This window comes from Salvelinus alpinus, chromosome 30 (genome assembly GCF_045679555.1).
Source record: "Salvelinus alpinus chromosome 30, SLU_Salpinus.1, whole genome shotgun sequence".
NCBI lineage: Eukaryota > Metazoa > Chordata > Actinopteri > Salmoniformes > Salmonidae > Salvelinus > Salvelinus alpinus.
The window spans coordinates 24,802,409-24,819,944 of NC_092115.1; the positions used below are offsets into that span (position 1 = coordinate 24,802,409).

Sequence of the window (17,536 nt, forward strand, 5' to 3'; positions counted from 1 at the left end):
ATTATGGTGGTTAATGGACCTCACAGACAGACAGGCAGACAGACAGACAGAGGCCTGCTGGGCGGACACAGCCAGAGGAGAGGACACACACACAGATCAGAGGTGCTGGGAAGGGTGCTGTTTGCACTCTTGTGGTTTTGCCTTGCTGGGCACCCCCAAAAACAGGCCCCAGCAGAGTTAGGGCAGTCACCCACATGGCCTGCACCACACACAGATGTCCACATGCAAGCACGCATAAACACACACACACACACATACACATAGAAGCACAGAATCACACAATCAATCATCCCCCTATAGGATCAACTATAAAGGGTGATGATGTGCTTATGTATTAGGTACATACTGTAGATGTTCCTGTATAAACCACAATTGCTGCCAGAGGAGGGGAATTTCTGTTGGCACGACCAAAGAACAACCTTCATGTTTTCATACAGTTATAAAACCCACAACATACCCCCCCCCCCCCCCCCCCTTTCTCCTTCATCCCTGTTTGGGTGGGGCTTTTACTGTAAATCCAGGCCTGCAGTAGAGGAAACTTTTATCTCTTCATCTCACTGGTCCTTTTTATACCAAGCTAGCCAAACTACAAGCTGCCCAGAGTTATGGGAATCATTAAGCAGTAGATATATGAACCATGCCAGAAATGTGTAAAACAGTCACAGACTTGACACATGCACTCACACAGCAGAGCGCACAGACATGCCAGGACCTTCCGGCAGGGAGTTGCCCACCGTTTATTGCTTTGGCTCATCAAAACCATGCAGTTGAGATATTTCCTGTGTCTACCACCTGTGTCTTGGACCTTTTCATGTTACATTTAAGTCATTTAGCAGACGCTCTTATCCAGAGCGACTTACAAATTGGAAAGTTCATACATATTCATCCTGGTCCCCCCGTGGGGAATGAACCCACAACCCTGGCGTTGCAAGTGCCATGCTCTACCAACTGAGCCACACGGGACCATGTTGAGGTCAAAGGTGCTTTGCCTATGTAAATGTGAAAAGAATGTATACGAGAAGAATGTTTTATGAAGCAGATCATTGCAATTACAGTAATTATAATTCCCAACCGCTAGAAAATATGATGCTCATCAGCTAAAGGATTGTGTCAGAGACTAGTTTCCCTGATTCAAACAGTTTCCTCTCATTTCTCATAATCCCAAATCAGAGTAGAACAGACAGCAATGTTGCCACATTCCATGACAATGAACCTATTCAGAGAAATTGCAAATTTGAATGTTTACTTAAAGTTTGACTTTTGAAGTTTACAGCATGTTTGAAGTTTACTGAAATCAATCCTTGAAGTTTACTGGATGTCAAGTGAGGCATTCTGAGAAGGCAGTCAAAGATCTTTCCAAACTGTCAAAACACTTCATGGTGCTGGAGTGGTATGGTATAGGGCTGGAGCAGAAATGCCTTCAACATATTAATAACAGTATAAACTCCATGTTTACCATGTCTTGGAATGGAAATTGTCTTGTTTCAGGCTATAGAATTAGAGTATGCAAGTGAATGAAAAATAGTGAATGAAATTCTTTCTACATTCATAAACAATTGATCAATACCATTAAATGTTTATTTTAAATACACCACCTTCTTCTGAAGAATGAAATAGTTATATAGTTAACCTACATATAACTTGTCATCCCTTTTCCCTTAATCCTTAATCTTTCTGGCAGATGATAAAAGTGTTTTCATACTATTCAGCTTGTCCCAACAAGAATATAATGTTTGGAATATGCTATCATGTCAGGAAATCCTGTGAATGACATGTCCTTTTGCTGCTTCCTGTAGGAGAATAAAATCTGAAATGTGTGGGACAAACAGACAGGCTCAGATAGTATGTTTATCTATGTCATCGGTGGATGACCGTGAATGGGCCTGTTTTGTTTCCATGGCAGCTGGGGCCCCAGTGCTGGCCCTGGAAGTGGCGCAAACACAAACCACACTGAGCATGTTGTGCTTCGGCCGCACTGCAACTCAGAGGGAGGCGGCGGTCGGGCCCAAGACACACTCCCTGGGTGGTCTGGCCGGTGGAATGTTTATGATATAACCCAACCCAATCCAACTGGCTTGTTTAAGAGAATTGGAATGATTTACAAGAGCTGCTACAGCCAGGAAAAGGAAATCAGAGGAAATCACGGCAGAGCATCAAGTCTGTGGCAGCCTTATGGTTCAGGCAGGGCTTTCTCTAGATCTCTTTATTATCATTATGGCGCCAAAATAGTTATTTACATCAATTCCTTTGATTGCCAAAATGGTCAGGCTTTGATTGTCATGATTCAGGGCTCTGTGGATTTTCAATGGGTTATGAAGTTGTAAAGCCTTGCACCTGCATTTCCATCATTTTGCATCTAACTAATTTCCCACAGAAAGATGAAAGACAAAAGTTTTTTTCTTGTTCTTTCTGAAAATAGAATGCCATGTGGAGAGTCTGTGTGTAGAGATTGAAATTGATCTGTAAGAAAATACTAATACTCTCAAGTTGCACAATATGCCAACATAGTAGATCTAAGTTATTAAATCAGTCATGGGGTCATTCCAATCAGTCTTGGAATCATTGCCCTCTATCCAGGGTTTCTATTGGATAACCATATAAAAATATATCTAAAAAATATTGATATTTTCAAAGCAATCACATTTGTTTAGGAAGTATAGCATAGCTAGAAAATAGCATGGTCTTATAATAGCTCTTATAAACATTAATTTACACTTTTAAGACACTTTCTTGGTCTGTACTTTGTGCCAAAATACTGAAAACACATTTTCTACTAGTCACATTATTATGAATTACACTACATGAACAAAAGTATGTGGGCACCTGCTCGTCGAACATCTCTTTCCAAAATCCTGGGCATTAATATGGAGTTGGTCGCCCTTTGCTGCTATAACATCCTCCACTCTTCTGGGAAGGCTTTCCACTAGATGTTGGAACATTGCTGCGGGACTTGCTTCCATTCAGCCACAAGAGTATTATTGAGGTTGGGCACTGATGTTGGGCGATTAGGCTTGGCTCACAGTCGGTGTTCCAATTCATCCCAAAGGTGTTCGATGGGGTTGAGGTCAGCGCTCTGTGCAGGCCAGTCAAGTTCTTCCACACCGATTTCGACAAACCATTTCTGTATGGACCTCGTTTTGTGCACGGGGGGCATTATCATGCTGAAACAGGAAAGAGCCTTCCCCAAACTGTTTGGAAGCACAGAATCGTCTAGAATATAGTGGAAAGCCTTCCCAGAAGAGTATGCTGTAGCGTTAAGATGTATCTTCACTGGAGCTAACAGGCCTAGCCTGGACCATGAAAAACAGCCCCAGACCATTATTCCTCCTCCATCAAACTTTACAGTTGGCACTATGCATTCGGGCAGGTAGCGTTCTCTTGGCATCCGCCAAAGCCAGATTCGTCCATAGGACTGCCAGATGGTGAAGCGTGATTCATCACTCCGGAGAACACGTTTCCACTGCTCCAGAATCACTTCAGTCGACACTTGGCATTGTGCATGGTAATCTTAGACTTGTGTGCTGCTGCTCGGCCATGGAAACCCATTTCATGAAGCTCCCAACCAACAGTTCTTGTGCTGACGTGGTTTCCAGAGGCAGTTTGGAACTCGGTAGTGAGTGTTGCAACCGAGAACAGGCGATTTTTACGCGCTACACGCTTCGGCACTCAGTGGTCCTGTTCTGTGAGCTTGTGTGGCCTACAACTTCGCGGCTGAGCCATTGTTGCTCCTAGACATTTCCACTTCGCAATAACAGCACTTATAGTAGACCGGGGCAGCTCTAGCAGGGCAGAAATTGTCTGAACTGACTTGTTGGAAAGGTGGCATCCTATGACAGTGCCACGTTGAAAGTCACTGAGCTCTTCAGTAAGGCCATTCTACTGCCAATGTCCGTGTATGGAGATCGCATGGCTGTGTGCTCGATTTGATACACCTGTCAGCAACAGGTGTGGCTGAAATAGCGAAATCCACTAATTTGAAGGGATGTCAACATACTTTCGTATATATAGTATATCAATTAGACCTCCTTATGTTTTGGGGCAGAAGTGTGGAATGTCATGATCATGTTGTAAAAAGGCAGTGTTATGGGTTGACTTTTATTATAGCCTTGTTTCAGCCAGATCCCTTTTTTATGACAAGAGTAATGCCACCTGCATGTAGAAAACACCTAGTAAAGGGTAGTTGATGGGAAGGACCATTTTTAGTAGAAGCATGTCATGTTAACCAGATTTGAATAATGAAGATATTTTGACCCTGTCTTGTAATCCCTCTCAGATGAATACATGCTCCTATATTCTACACCCGTTTTGAGTTACACAGCCAGACCAAAGTTAGCCCCTCATGGGATCCTCAGGGCCAGATTATTATAAAATTTCAGACAAAGTAAAAAGTTATACTTGGATGTTATGCATGGTTGTATATATTTGTAAAATGTATTTGCATGTTAAAAACCTGAAAGTTTAAGATTTAACAAGGTTAAATGTTCCTTTTTGATAGGCTACCATAAGGTGATTTCAAAACTATTTTTCGGGGATAAAATAATTATTTCTGCCTTCCATATCATTAAAATTAAATGTGTGTGTTTAGCTGGTTATAAAAATGTTAATACTGTACCACTAATATTTGTTTGTGATCGTTAAATGGGATTTCATTGGCAAAATATCAGTGGTTCAGTTGTGTACCTTTCTATTGAGGAGGTAGACTACTACATTACCTGCCAGTTGGCAAACTTTGCTCCCATCATCAACACATGATTATCCGGGTGGTCTAATAGCTGTTTTTGACCACAGTAAACATTCTTGTGTCTGAGCAGTGCTATGTCAAGGTGACCAGAAGGAGTTTAAAATGTTTTCTCATAGTTAAGTCACTGAACATTTACAAAGTTACACTGTATAAAGATATAAATGAAGAACAACAGCAAAGGTGCTAGACGAGAGCTAAGAAATGTCCATTTAACAGCAATGTCTGTTAGCGTTCCCTCTTTTTCTCCTTCTCTCCCTTTTTCTCCCTCTCTTCAGAGTGAACTGCAACAGCCTGTCCTCTTATTCCAATGTTTCCTCAACAGGCAGCTACCAATGAAGCTCATCTCCTGTCCAGAGAAAACAAAGCCAAGCCACATTCCCAGCGTTCAATTTGCTGTTACATCGGAGGTCGGTGAATTGGGGTTTGGGCTCTGTCTGGAAGAGCTGGGTGGCTGGTAATCTGCACTGGTGGGGGCCTCAGCCTGGTCCCTGGAAATTACTGGTGTAAATATTTACAGATGCAAGATCTTAATTTGAACAGTCTTTTGTTGCTGAGAACTGTTCTGCACTACAGGAAATGCCAACCTGTAGTGTATTTGAGTTTTAAAAAGTATACTAAAGTTCGTAAATTCTACTTAGAATTTTCAGACTGGATTTGCCCTAACGAAAAAATTTATCAGCCCCTAGAAAAACGTCCATTCATTATAATCCACATAATAATTCACATTTCCAGTTGCTGCAGGAATCTTTTCCTGCTGTAGCAAACTGGCTCCAATTAATATCCTACATCTGTAGGAACGATCTTCATGTGAAGACACACACAGTACATTTTCAGCTTTCCTTTCCTAAAAATGTATTTTAAAATGATAAAATCATGGTAATAAACTCCATAGAAATATTTAAAACCATCAATGTTTTCAAATGAGCACGTCAACAAAATAGCAAATTAACATGGTGATAGCCTAGATAAAAAGCTGTGATAGGATCTAATAGAAAACAGCAGAAATGTGAAAAAGCCAAAAGTGATCTCGTTCTCACAAAAACAAACCACAAACATATGATGATGATGGTAATGATAATGATAATGATGATAGCGTTGTTTTTTTACTGTGTCAATCCTGAATTGTTGTAGTCTGACCAATGACTGTAGGTAGGAACCTTATATACACCGGCTCTAGTTTTCTCCCGGAGTGATTTCATCAATGGTAGCAAAGTGTCATCATACAAGCTAGCATGCCGCTAGTCAGTTTAGCGAACTGTCTCTAATATTGTTTTATTATTTCACTAAAAGTTATTACCACGTATCGGTGAAGGTCTTTACATATTATAATAACATCACGATATTTTGTATCTCGGTTGAGGCTGTGGAACTTTTCAGGATTAAGAACTCTTAGTTAGCTAGCTTGTAAACAGTGACTGTACAGCACTGTCATTTGGGTGACAAGCGTGTTGCTGCTGAATAAACCGCTGACGTTATCCAATAGGTAGGTCACGCATGTGATTTGTTTCATCTACTACTAGGGGTCATAACCTGACAATTTGGTATTACCTTTTGCACGTATTGAATCAATGTGTTAGCTACAGTAACGTTAGCTGACTGCATATGTTTGTGTGTCGCTAGTTAGAGTGTGCTAGCTTTACGATTTTGGGATAATGCAATAACTTGCTAACTGTTTGGTGTCAACAAGAGAGCAAGTCTGGTTATCAGTACAATCATGTTGACGTGGTCACAAATTTGACCTGTGTGTGTGTGTGTTCCCAGGTGTATAACAGCAGATGGAGCTGCAGGCGGTATTGATGGCCGCTGGTGGTGGGTCTCGTATGATGGACCTAACCTACAACACCCCCAAACCTCTGCTACCTGTAGGAAACAAGCCCCTCATCTGGTACCCCCTCAACCTGCTGGAGAGAGTTGGGTTTGAAGGTAATATTCTCAACATTTAGGGCTCGATCCAATCAAACCCACTTTGGTGTATTACTGTTACACATTTTTTCATTATCAAATAAAATCCCCAAATCCTGGTTTTGTTTACTACAACAACCAGTTAGACGCACTCACTGGTAGATGCTTCCGTTTTCAGAATAAGAGTTGCATGTCTGTGGGCAGTATCAGTAGTTTGTAACCAATGGCCCAATAGATGTCACATATGGACTGTCAGTCAAAAGTACTGCTCTAGTGCTATCAGTTGCAGAGTCATTCTTTTTAAAAGGACATATACCACCTTTACAATACGACGGCCTCCTACTCCAAGACGCGTTACGTAGTATTTGTTTCAGACATAAGGAGGAGTTGGTCTATAGCCTAGCTAACATGTTTTTTGGAGTATGTGAGTTCAGCTAGCATACTTAAATATTGCAGTTAAGACCAAGTGAATGCATGGGTAGACCTATTTACAGTGTTTATAGGTCCCAGCTGTGGTCAGTTTGCTGCCAGGCCTCACCAGTCAGGCTGCATTTGGGTAATGATAAGTTGAAGGTAATTATTGGGGGATAAATGACAAAGATTGTTATAAAGACTACTATTTTCCACTCTAATCATATGCCTCGGGGCTTGATATAGGACTCCTTTCGGCCTAGTTGTAACTTTCATAGCCATCCACTGTGGTCTGGGAAAGCTGTTCTTGTCCACCTGTGTGCTTCGGTAAAGTGCACGTCAGGGCCCTCCACTGGAGTATCAGTCTTCTAGAAGGTGTGGTGTTTGGAAGGGGTGAGTGGATTTTGGGGGTGATTTTTTATGATTTCTTGTTGAGTTCCTCATTATCGTTAGTGTTGAAGTAACCTAAAGCAAGGTTTTATCCCACCAAAAGAAACTCACGCTAACTGCTTTTATTGTTAATAGGAGTCCAGTTTCACTAATTGGTGCATAGAAATAGGCTATAGGGAGTTTGCAAATGGAGATAATGTAGCGAAAGTTGACATACTATCCCACCTGGAATACATGTTCTAGTCAGAGCCCTCCCAGTCCATATAGTAACTTCATGTGTGGCAGTACTTACTGTGAGAAGCCAACTAGTAAGGCCCTGCAATTAGATTTTACAAGGCTAAATAAGGCAACAGTAAACAAACTAGTTTGGATGAAACATTTATACAGTCAAGACTCCATTACAAGACTTCCTTGCAATGTTCTCGATGTGTAAATAAATCTATCACAAGCTCTGTTTCCATTGGAAGTGTTTTGAATGATTTTCCTAATGTATATTCTGCCAGTAAGCACATTGTCTAATATGTTCGGTCATTGTCATCTGTCCCATTTGCGTGACTGGGTTTAGTCTTTCTAAATGTCTTTTATTTGTCCTCTCTAGAGGTAATTGTTATCACAACGAAAGAGGTGCAGAAGATGATCAGCACAGACCCCAAGGTGAAGCTGGATGTGAAGATGAAGTTAGACTTGGTGTGTATCCAGGAGGATGCTGACATGGGCACCGCCGACGCCCTCAGACACATCCAGCAGAAAGTCAAGGTGGGTGGAATGGCACTCTACCATTTGGGATGCATACACAGACCGTTGATCTCAGAGCCAGATTGGCTGCTCTCTCTGCCACCGCATTGGCTGGATCTACTGTGGGTGCTCCTGGGGGATAAATCCTAATTGAGTTATGGGTGTGTTACTCATACATATATATGATTTGTATAAGTATACTGTACAGGCGTATCAATACAGACATTATTAGTGTATGTCTAACAGTCCAAGTCAACACTGTCTCATAGTAGAGCACCTCGTAGATAAAGTGGAATCAATGATTAATTGCTTTGGAATTTGGGGGGGCCACAGAGTCAGCTTTAGGCACTACGGATGACTGATCATTTCAAAAAAGAAAAGGGGAAAAAATGCCTGCACAAATGTTCTCACAGTATGTCAGTGTTTTAACCGGACCATGTGGGTAGGGGGGGGTTCATCCAGTGAGGGAGCGAGGGTACTACTAGCCCCTGAATGAGCCTATAGAAGACAGGCGCCCCATGTTTCACCTGGACACAGTATGGAAAGACTGAGGTCAGCGAGACTATTGAAGCAGGAGATCCTGTGTGCCGCTGGGCGACCACTGATCCGTGCGTTCCTGGCTCCGGCTAAGCGACGGGCCTCATTTCACCTGCTGAAAACCTGCCTCCCCATCCCCTCCCTCCAGCCATTGCCCTCCCTCCCCCTCCCCTCGCTGCTCTCCAAACAGATGATGTCAGAAGCAGTCCGTTGCTGTCCAACGTGCAGGGTGGTTCACTGAAACCCACCCTGGTCTGTTGCATTTTGGAGCCCGTACAGGGAGACGTGTGGGGAATCTGGGTCGTTGTGACCCAGAGGGGTTTATATTTTGTATTTTTTGTCAAAATTAGATCATATTCAATTATTTTTGTTATGGTGTTATACTGGTTGGTACTGTAACTGTACAAAGTATTAAGTTCAGACTTAAGAGTGATTGTGGGGCTCATCATGAGTCCCTATTCAGACTCCCTATTTGCGTTAACTTACAGTAAAACCACGTTACAAAAACAAATACATATTCATTAACTGTCTGGGGGAAAACAGAACCAACCGGCCTCAGCTGGCCTCCAGGGTGATGAGAGAACTGGCTCCAGCATGCTCCTTTCCTTCCCTCCCAGTGCCTCCACATGCCTTTATTCCTAATCCACCACAGTCACGTAGATTAAAGGCATTGAGTTGCACAGCACACAAACAGACACTGGGGTGATGAGAGAGGACACCTGGCAATGGGGCTCCAAATCCCTGCATAGGAATCACTCTGTCGTCTCTCCCCTCCCAGACCATCTCCTCACACGAACACACTGCGCCCGGAGAATGATGGGTGTATCTTAGTAAATACTGTTCCATTTGCCTAAAGTCACCTATTGATAAAAGATTAGTGTACAAGCACTTTCTGTTCAGTGCAGTGATTAAGCATTAAGCCACTTTGACGTTTGCCCCTCTTTACTTGGTTGGAGATTCTGGGGAAGAAGCAGCAGTGAGTCCAGTATGTATGACACAGAGCAGCAGGCTTTTCATGTGAGTGGGGACACAGGAGACATGGTTGAGTGAGAGCGGGAGGTCAGGAGTTCTTGCTATTCCCTCCCGTGCACACACAGACAGACACACACAGACAGACAGACACACACAGAGCTTTTGGTAGAGCTCCCCCTCTGTCATAAGTGCATGTAATAGAAGAGACTACACTCTGTATAATCACAATTTGAATTAGGCTTAAATAAGTTTAAACCTCTCAATCTTTGTTTTCTGATATTACATTTTTGGCATGTGTTGGAGATGAAGTATAAATTAGAATGATTATATACGAATTGTAATTTCAATGCAATTTTTACTATTGTAGGCTATTAGTAGGGCCGTTCCACCTCAAAAAGCACAAGAGGATTTCGACACTCACTATATCAGATTGTCCTGAAATTGTTTCTGCAGTTAGAAAATGATAAGATTAGCAATCTTGAAACTTTATTTTGTTGAAATATAATTTGATCTCTGAGAAATTACACTAATTGATTGTGAGCAAGACAAAGGAGCTCATCGTGGACTATAGGAAAAGGCCCACATTAACACCAACTGGGCTGAAGTGGAGCAGGTTGAGAGTTTCAAGTTCCTTGGTTTCCACATCACCAATGAACTATCATGGTCCAAACACACCAAGACAGTTGTGAAGAGGGCACGACAAAACCTTTTCCCCCTCAGGAGATTGAAAAGATTTGGCATGGGTCCCCAGATCCTCAAAGTTCTACAGCGGCACCATCGAAAGCATTTCACAGTAAGGTCTACAACTGTTGTATTCGGCGCATGTGACAAATATAATGTTATTTTATTTTAATTTCTAGGATTCAGATTATATTAAATAAATATAGTACCCAATATCTGATTTGGACCCATTAGCTACCAATGAAATATATATCACAAATTTGAATTTCACCCCATCTCAAAATCTAATGGTTTTGACCGTTTGGAAGTTTTTAGTGAGCTTCTTTTCTATTCCTGCTTTGACCATAACAGTGTGCCTTGCAAAGGGATTTTATTTCCTCGTTATGAAATTATCAACTTTGCCCAGTATATCTAAAAAACACTGATTGTTTAAAGCAAAACTACCAAAACTTTTGCTGATGGTGAACCTGATCAATTGGGGGGAAAATATATTGTAAGCAGTGCTTGACTCGGACAGGAGCTCACCGGAGCTGCGTTCCGGCACCTCAAATATTCTACTGCTTGAGCTCCTGATCCTCTCATAGAATATTAGCTAAAAAGTATTGTGGAGCACCTAAATGTAAACAGTACCGGCACCTAAAAAGGAGTACCGGCACCTATTTCAGTCCAAGCACTGATTGTAAGCCCCGTTCAGCAGGTAGCCTATAGCCAGATAGATAACAATAACCTAGCAAATGACATAGGTTGTCACTCAACTAATGAAGCCTAATATCGCACAAGCCATTTTAGCACTTGAATGCTGAAGGTGCTGTGCGGATGTGCAAGATCAGGAACAGACCGCCTACCTTCCGTTGGTCAGAGAGCAAAGCTGGACATAGTGAACATTTCGACTGGAATACTAATATGCCCTGGGGTTGTTAGGCATGTAAAATGACTTGTAGATCAATGACTATCAACGCATCAGTGGTCATAAACATTTTACCATCCCCAAAATGTTGCAGTTATAAAGCTAATTCTACACATTTTGCCATGGGGCTTAGAGAACATTTGCAGTTTAAAAGCTAATTTCCTGCAATTCTACACATTTTGCTATGGATTATGCCTTGTTCTTATGACTCAAACATTGTAACAAAATAAATGGGGGCACCATGCCATGACATTTTTAGTGATTTTCATTCTCCCTGACTGTCTAGTTTATATTTTGGTGATTTGTTTGTTCTCAAATATGATCTTATTAAAAAATGTAGGTGTGACGCTGCTTAATGCATGTAGTGGAAACACTATGTTTGACAAATAATATGAATTGCTTCTCTGTACTATGTAATGTATTCTCTGTGAATTTGGGGATGTTTAAAAAAAAAAAAATCCCTGGTCAGAGAAATTAGTCATGGAAATATTTACCATGAAGTAGTGTGAAAGTACCAGGTTTTGACCACTAGATGCCACAGTTCCTGCTATACCGCCACGCTATTTTATCCATTTTGCTGGTCTCTTGTGTTTTATTAACTTTGGGTAGAAAACCAATAGTTGTCTCATTATGAAAATAAATCAATTGTGTCGTCATCCTCCATGAAAACAAATCAGTTTGTCCTAATAGCAACCTAATGCTTCAACCCAACTTTTCTTGAATAGTCCAAGTGTCAGCTCTCTGAAAGGGCTCTCCATATGCAATTCTCATATGAAGATTTTTCCTACAAGCCCAGAACTTTGATGGAGAAATAGGCTAGGGACTAAAATGTTGTGACAACCCTAAAAAATTATTAATGCATGGCAGTCAATAAAATGATAAAATTATGTTTTTCAATAAAATGATCAGGAAACAGCTCTATATGTATTGTGAATAGTGACATTAAACCCTTTACAATTGAATTCCATTATAGACCATAACATTGAAACCATTAGAACTGCTGTGGCCTAATGGTTTGCTTGTTCAGCAGGAATGGTCTAACAGTAATCCAGACCTTTTTGAAGATAATAAACCACACACAAAGGGGCCATTTCCTGGACACCGATAAAGCATAAAAGGGCAGATTTGTTTCATGGAGGACAGGCTTGAATTGTGAGGATTATTTTCATCATGCACCAAATATATTGGTTTTCTACCCTAAATTACAAAGAAAATGCTGTGATCTATTTAATAAACACAAGAGACTAGCAAAATGGATGTGTGGCAATATAGCAGGAACAGTGTCATCTAGTGGTCAAAACCTGGTACTTCCACACTGGTAAATAATGTACACAAACTCAATTACTAATTTCTCTGAACTGGGGGAAAAAACATCACCAGATTCACATGGAATACATTACATAGTAAAGAGAAGCAATATTTTAAGCCGCAACTTCATACTACACTGAACAAAATATAAACGCGACATGTAAAGTGTTGGTCCCATGTTTCATGAGCTGAAATAAAAGATCCCAGAAATGTTCCATATGCGCAAAAAGCTTATTTCTCTCAAATGTTGTGCACAAATTTCTTTACATCCCTGTTAGTGAGCATTTCTCCTTTGCCAAGATAATCCATCCACCTGACAGGGGTGTGGCATATCAAGAAGCTGATTAAACAGCATGATTATTACACAGGTGCACCTTGTGCTGGGCACAAAGAAAGGCCACTCTAAAATGTGCAGTTTTGTCACACAGCACAATGCCACAGATGTCTCATGTTTTGAGGGAATGTTCAATTGGCATTCTGACTGTGGGAATGTCCACCAGAGCTGTTGCCAAAGACTTGAATGTTAATTTCTCTACCATAAGCCGCCTACAACATAGTTTTAGAGAATTTGGCAGCACATCCAACTGGCCCCACACCTGCAGACCATGTGTACGGCATTGTGTGGGCGAGCGGTTTGCTGATGTCAACTTGCTGAACAGAGTTCCCTATGGTGGCGGTGGTGTTATGCTATGGGCAGGCATAAGCTACGGACAACGAACACAATGACATTTTATCTATGGAAATTTGAGTGCCCAGAGATACCATGACTAGATCCTGAGGCCCATTGTCGTGCCCTTCATCCGCCGCCATCACCTTATGTTTCAGCCTGATAATGCACAGCCCCATGTCGCAAGGATCTGTACACAATTCCTAGAAGCTGAAATTGCCCCAGTTCTTCCATGGCCTGCATACTGAAAGATGTACAGAGATCCTTGCTGAAAACCTGCTCCAGGGTGCTCACTGGACAACGACCCTAAGGACACAGCCAAGTCAATGCAGGAGTGGCTTTGGGACGAGTCTCAATGTCCTTGAGTGGCCCAGCCAGAGCCCGGACTTGAACCTGATCGAACATCTCTGGAGAGACCTGAAAATAGCTGTGCAGCGACTCTCCCTATCGAACCTGACAGCTTGAGAGGATCTGCGGAGAAGAATGGGAGAAACTCCCCAAATACAGGTGTGCTAAGCTTGTAGCGTCATACCCAAGAAGACTCGAGGCTGTAATTGCTGCCAAAGGTGCTTTATAATTTTGTAATTTTACTTATATGAATACTTATGTAATTTATTTATTTTATTATGTTTTATACATTTGCTCAAATTTCCAAAAATCTGTTTTTGCTTTGTCATTGTGGAATGCCAACTTGATGAAAAAACAACATTTTAATCCATTTTAGAATACTTTCTGAATGCACTGTATTTATATATTTTTTTACCTTTAACTAGGCAAGTCAGTTAAGAACACATTCTTATTTTCAATGACGGCCTAGGAACGGTGGGTTAACTGCCTTGTTCAGGGGCAGAACGACAGATTTGTACTTCGTCAGCTCGGGGATTCGATCTTGCAACATTTCAGTTACAAGTCCAACGCTCTAACCGCTAGGCTATCTGCTGCCCCACATTGGATGTTGGGGTGGGATAGGCATGTACTAAGGGTCGTCAATGGGTTGCTTTTGATTTTTGGGTGGGGATTCCCCAGCTCTTACTCAGTAGGAAGAAGTTGGGTACTATATTTATTGGATATTATCTGAATCCTATAAATTAAAAGGGCCAATTTTGGTGCAATCAATTAGCTTAATTTCTCTGAGAAATTGTTTTATTAAAAAAAAAAAAATTGTGCCCATCTTACCTGTTTCTTACTACAGAAGCAATTTCAGAACAAATTGGCTTGCTGTAATGACATGGAATGACTCAGTAGCCTCATCTACATAATTTGTATAGTATGTACAAAATACATATTGAAGAGGGCATCCCTCCACATTATTAATTTTAATAGTGTAAACACTTTCTTCATGTCAAACACACATAACCCAAACTGTTAAATCGAGATCAGTTGTCACTGGAATGTCTCGCTACAATGTAAATGTCAAATTGACAGCGCTCAGCAGAGACTTAGCCTAACTGCTGAAACCAGAGGTGTCTGACTGATTGCACTGTGTGTGTGTGTGTCTCTGCTGTGTGTGTGTGTCTGTCTATGGACTGTGTGGAGACAGCAGGAATAGCAGGCAGGCCCTCTTGTCAGACACACCCTCTCCTCTCTCCAGTGTGCTACATTCAGGGTGGTCTCACCTGGCTGGGAGGGGAGGGAGCCTGGGAGGGGAGCAGGGCCTTGGGGCAGCCAGGCAGAACCAGGCAGGGGAGGAAGGCAGTGTGTGGGTGGCCCTGACCTAACCACCAGAGATCAGGCCTGCTAAATTGCCACAAACCCCGTCAGATGATCCTCCAGCTGACACCATTCCAGTGTCACACAGTCTGCATCCCAAATGGCACCCTACTCGCTATCTAGCTCACTACTTTTGAACAGGGCTCAGACTACCTTCAGCCGTCACTCCGCCTCCGATGCACCGACCGGACAGCGTGTGGAGGGACAGACCGATAGCTCCCTCACGACCGGCTGCAACAAAGGGATGTTTGTTACTTTTGGTGGTTGGTTAACTTGGTACTCAAAAATAGAAATTAGTGCTATATGTTTAGCCATTAGGAGCGGCCTAGCGGATCGGTTTACCTTGACATCGTGACTTCAGCTAATGGGGGATTATCCCAGCTGTTGACAGCATACATCATTGTACGGCCAGATGTACTTACCCGTGTATTAGATACAGTGCCTTCAGAAAGTATTCACACCTCTTGACTTATTCCACATTTTGTTCGTTTACAAAGTGGGATGAAAGTGGATTTAATTGTATTTTCTTTTGTCAACAATCTACAAAAAATACTCATGTTTTGAAAATAAAACACTAATATATCTTGGTTAGATAAGTATTCAAAAACCCTTAGTCAATACATGTAAGAATTACAGTGGGGAGAACAAGTATTTGATACACTGCCGATTTTTGCAGGTTTTCCTACTTACAAAGCATGTAGAGGTCTGTAATTTTTATCATAGTTACAATTCAACTGTGAGAGACGGAATCTAAAACAATAATCCAGAAAATCACATTGTATGATTTTTAAGTAATTAATTTGCATTTTATTGCATGACAAGTATTTGATACATCAGAAAAGCAGAACTTAATATTTGGTACAGAAACCTTTGTTTGCAATTACAGAGATCATACGTTTCCTGTAGTTCTTGACCAGGTTTGCACACACTGCAGCAGGGATTTTGGCCCACTCCTCCATACAGACCTTCTCCAGATCCTTCAGGTTTCGGGGTTGTCGCTGGGCAATACGGACTTTTAGCTCCCTCCAAAGATTTTCTATTGGGTTCAGGTCTGGAGACTGGCTAGGCCACTCCAGGACCTTGAGATGCTTCTTACGGAGCCACTCCTTAGTTGCCCTGGCTGTGTATTTCGGGTCGTTGTCATGCTGGAAGACCCAGCCACGACTCATCTTCAATGCTCTTACTGAGGGAAGGAGGTTGTTGGCCAAGATCTCGCGATACATGGCCCCATCCATCCTCCCCTCAATACAGTGCAGTCGTCCTGTCCCCTTTGCATAAAAGCATCCCCAAAGAATGATGTTTCCGCCTCCATGCTTCACGGTTGGGATGGTGTTCTTAGGGTTGTACTCATCCTTCTTCTTCCTCCAAACACGGCGAGTGGAGTTTAGACCAAAAAGCTCTATTTTTGTCTCATCAGACCACATGACCTTCTCCCATTCCTCCTCTCCTCTTGGTAAACTTCAGATGGGCCTGGACATGCGCTGGCTTGAGCAGGGGGACCTTGCGTGCGCTGCAGGATTTTAATCCATGACGGCATAGTGTGTTACTAATGGTTTTCTTTGAGACTGTGGTCCCAGCTCTCTTCAGGTCATTGACCAGGTCCTGCCGTGTAGTTCTGGGCTGATCCCTCACCTTCCTCATGATCATTGATGCCCCACCAGGTGAGATCTTGCATGGAGCCGAAGACCGAGGGTGAATGACCGTCGTCTTCAACTTCTTCCATTTTCTAATAATTGCGCCAACAGTTGTTGCCTTCTCACCAAGCTGCTTGCCTATTGTCCTGTAGCCCATCCCAGCCTTGTGCAGGTCTACAATTTTATCCCTGATGTCCTTACACAGCTCTCTAGTCTTGGCCATTGTGGAGAGGTTGGAGTCTGTTTGATTGAGTGTGTGGACAGGTGTCTTTTATACAGGTAACGAGTTCAAACAGGTGCAGTTAATACAGGTAATGAGTGGAGAACAGGAGGGCTTCTTAAAGAAAAACTAACAGGTCTGTGAGAGCCGGAATTCTTACTGGTTGGTAGGTGATCAAATACTTATGCCATGCAATAAAATGCAAATTAATTACTTAAAAATCATACAATGTGATTTTCTGGATTTTTGTGTTAGATTCCGTCTCTCACAGTTGAAGTGTACCTATGATAAAAATTACAGACCTCTACATGCTTTGTAAGTAGGAAAACCTGCAAAATCGGCAGTGTATCAAATACTTGATTACAGCTGTGAGTCGTTATTGGTAAATCTGAGGTTTTCACAGCTGGATTGTACAATAGTTGCCCATTTATTCTTTCTAAAATTCTTCAGTCTCTGTCAAGTTATTTGATTGACAGACATTTTCAAGTCTTGCCATAGATTTTCAAGCAGATTTAGGCCACTAGGCCACTCCGGAACATTCAATATTGTCTTGGTAAGCAACTCCAGTGCATATTTGGCCTTGTTTTAGGCTTTTGTCCTGCTGAGAGGTGAATGTATCCAAGTGTCTGTTGGAAAGCAAACTGAACCAAGTTTTCCTCTAGGATGTTGCCTGTGCTTAGCTCTATTCCCTTTCTTTTTATCCCAAAAAATTCCCTAATCC

General features: G+C 42.0%; 1 protein-coding gene across 1 annotated transcript in view; it reads left to right on the top strand.

The window, feature by feature from the left end:
- The first annotated feature begins 5,927 nt into the window (after positions 1-5,927).
- Positions 5,928-17,536, top strand: part of LOC139559728 (translation initiation factor eIF2B subunit gamma-like) — a 45,592-nt gene continuing 33,983 nt past the window's right edge. Inside the window, exons 1-3 of the mRNA XM_071375993.1 lie at positions 5,928-6,224; positions 6,503-6,664; positions 8,043-8,200. Of these exons, the coding sequence (XP_071232094.1) occupies positions 6,517-6,664; positions 8,043-8,200 (306 nt within the window). The 5' untranslated portion in view covers positions 5,928-6,224; positions 6,503-6,516. The remainder of the gene's footprint in view (positions 6,225-6,502; positions 6,665-8,042; positions 8,201-17,536) is intronic.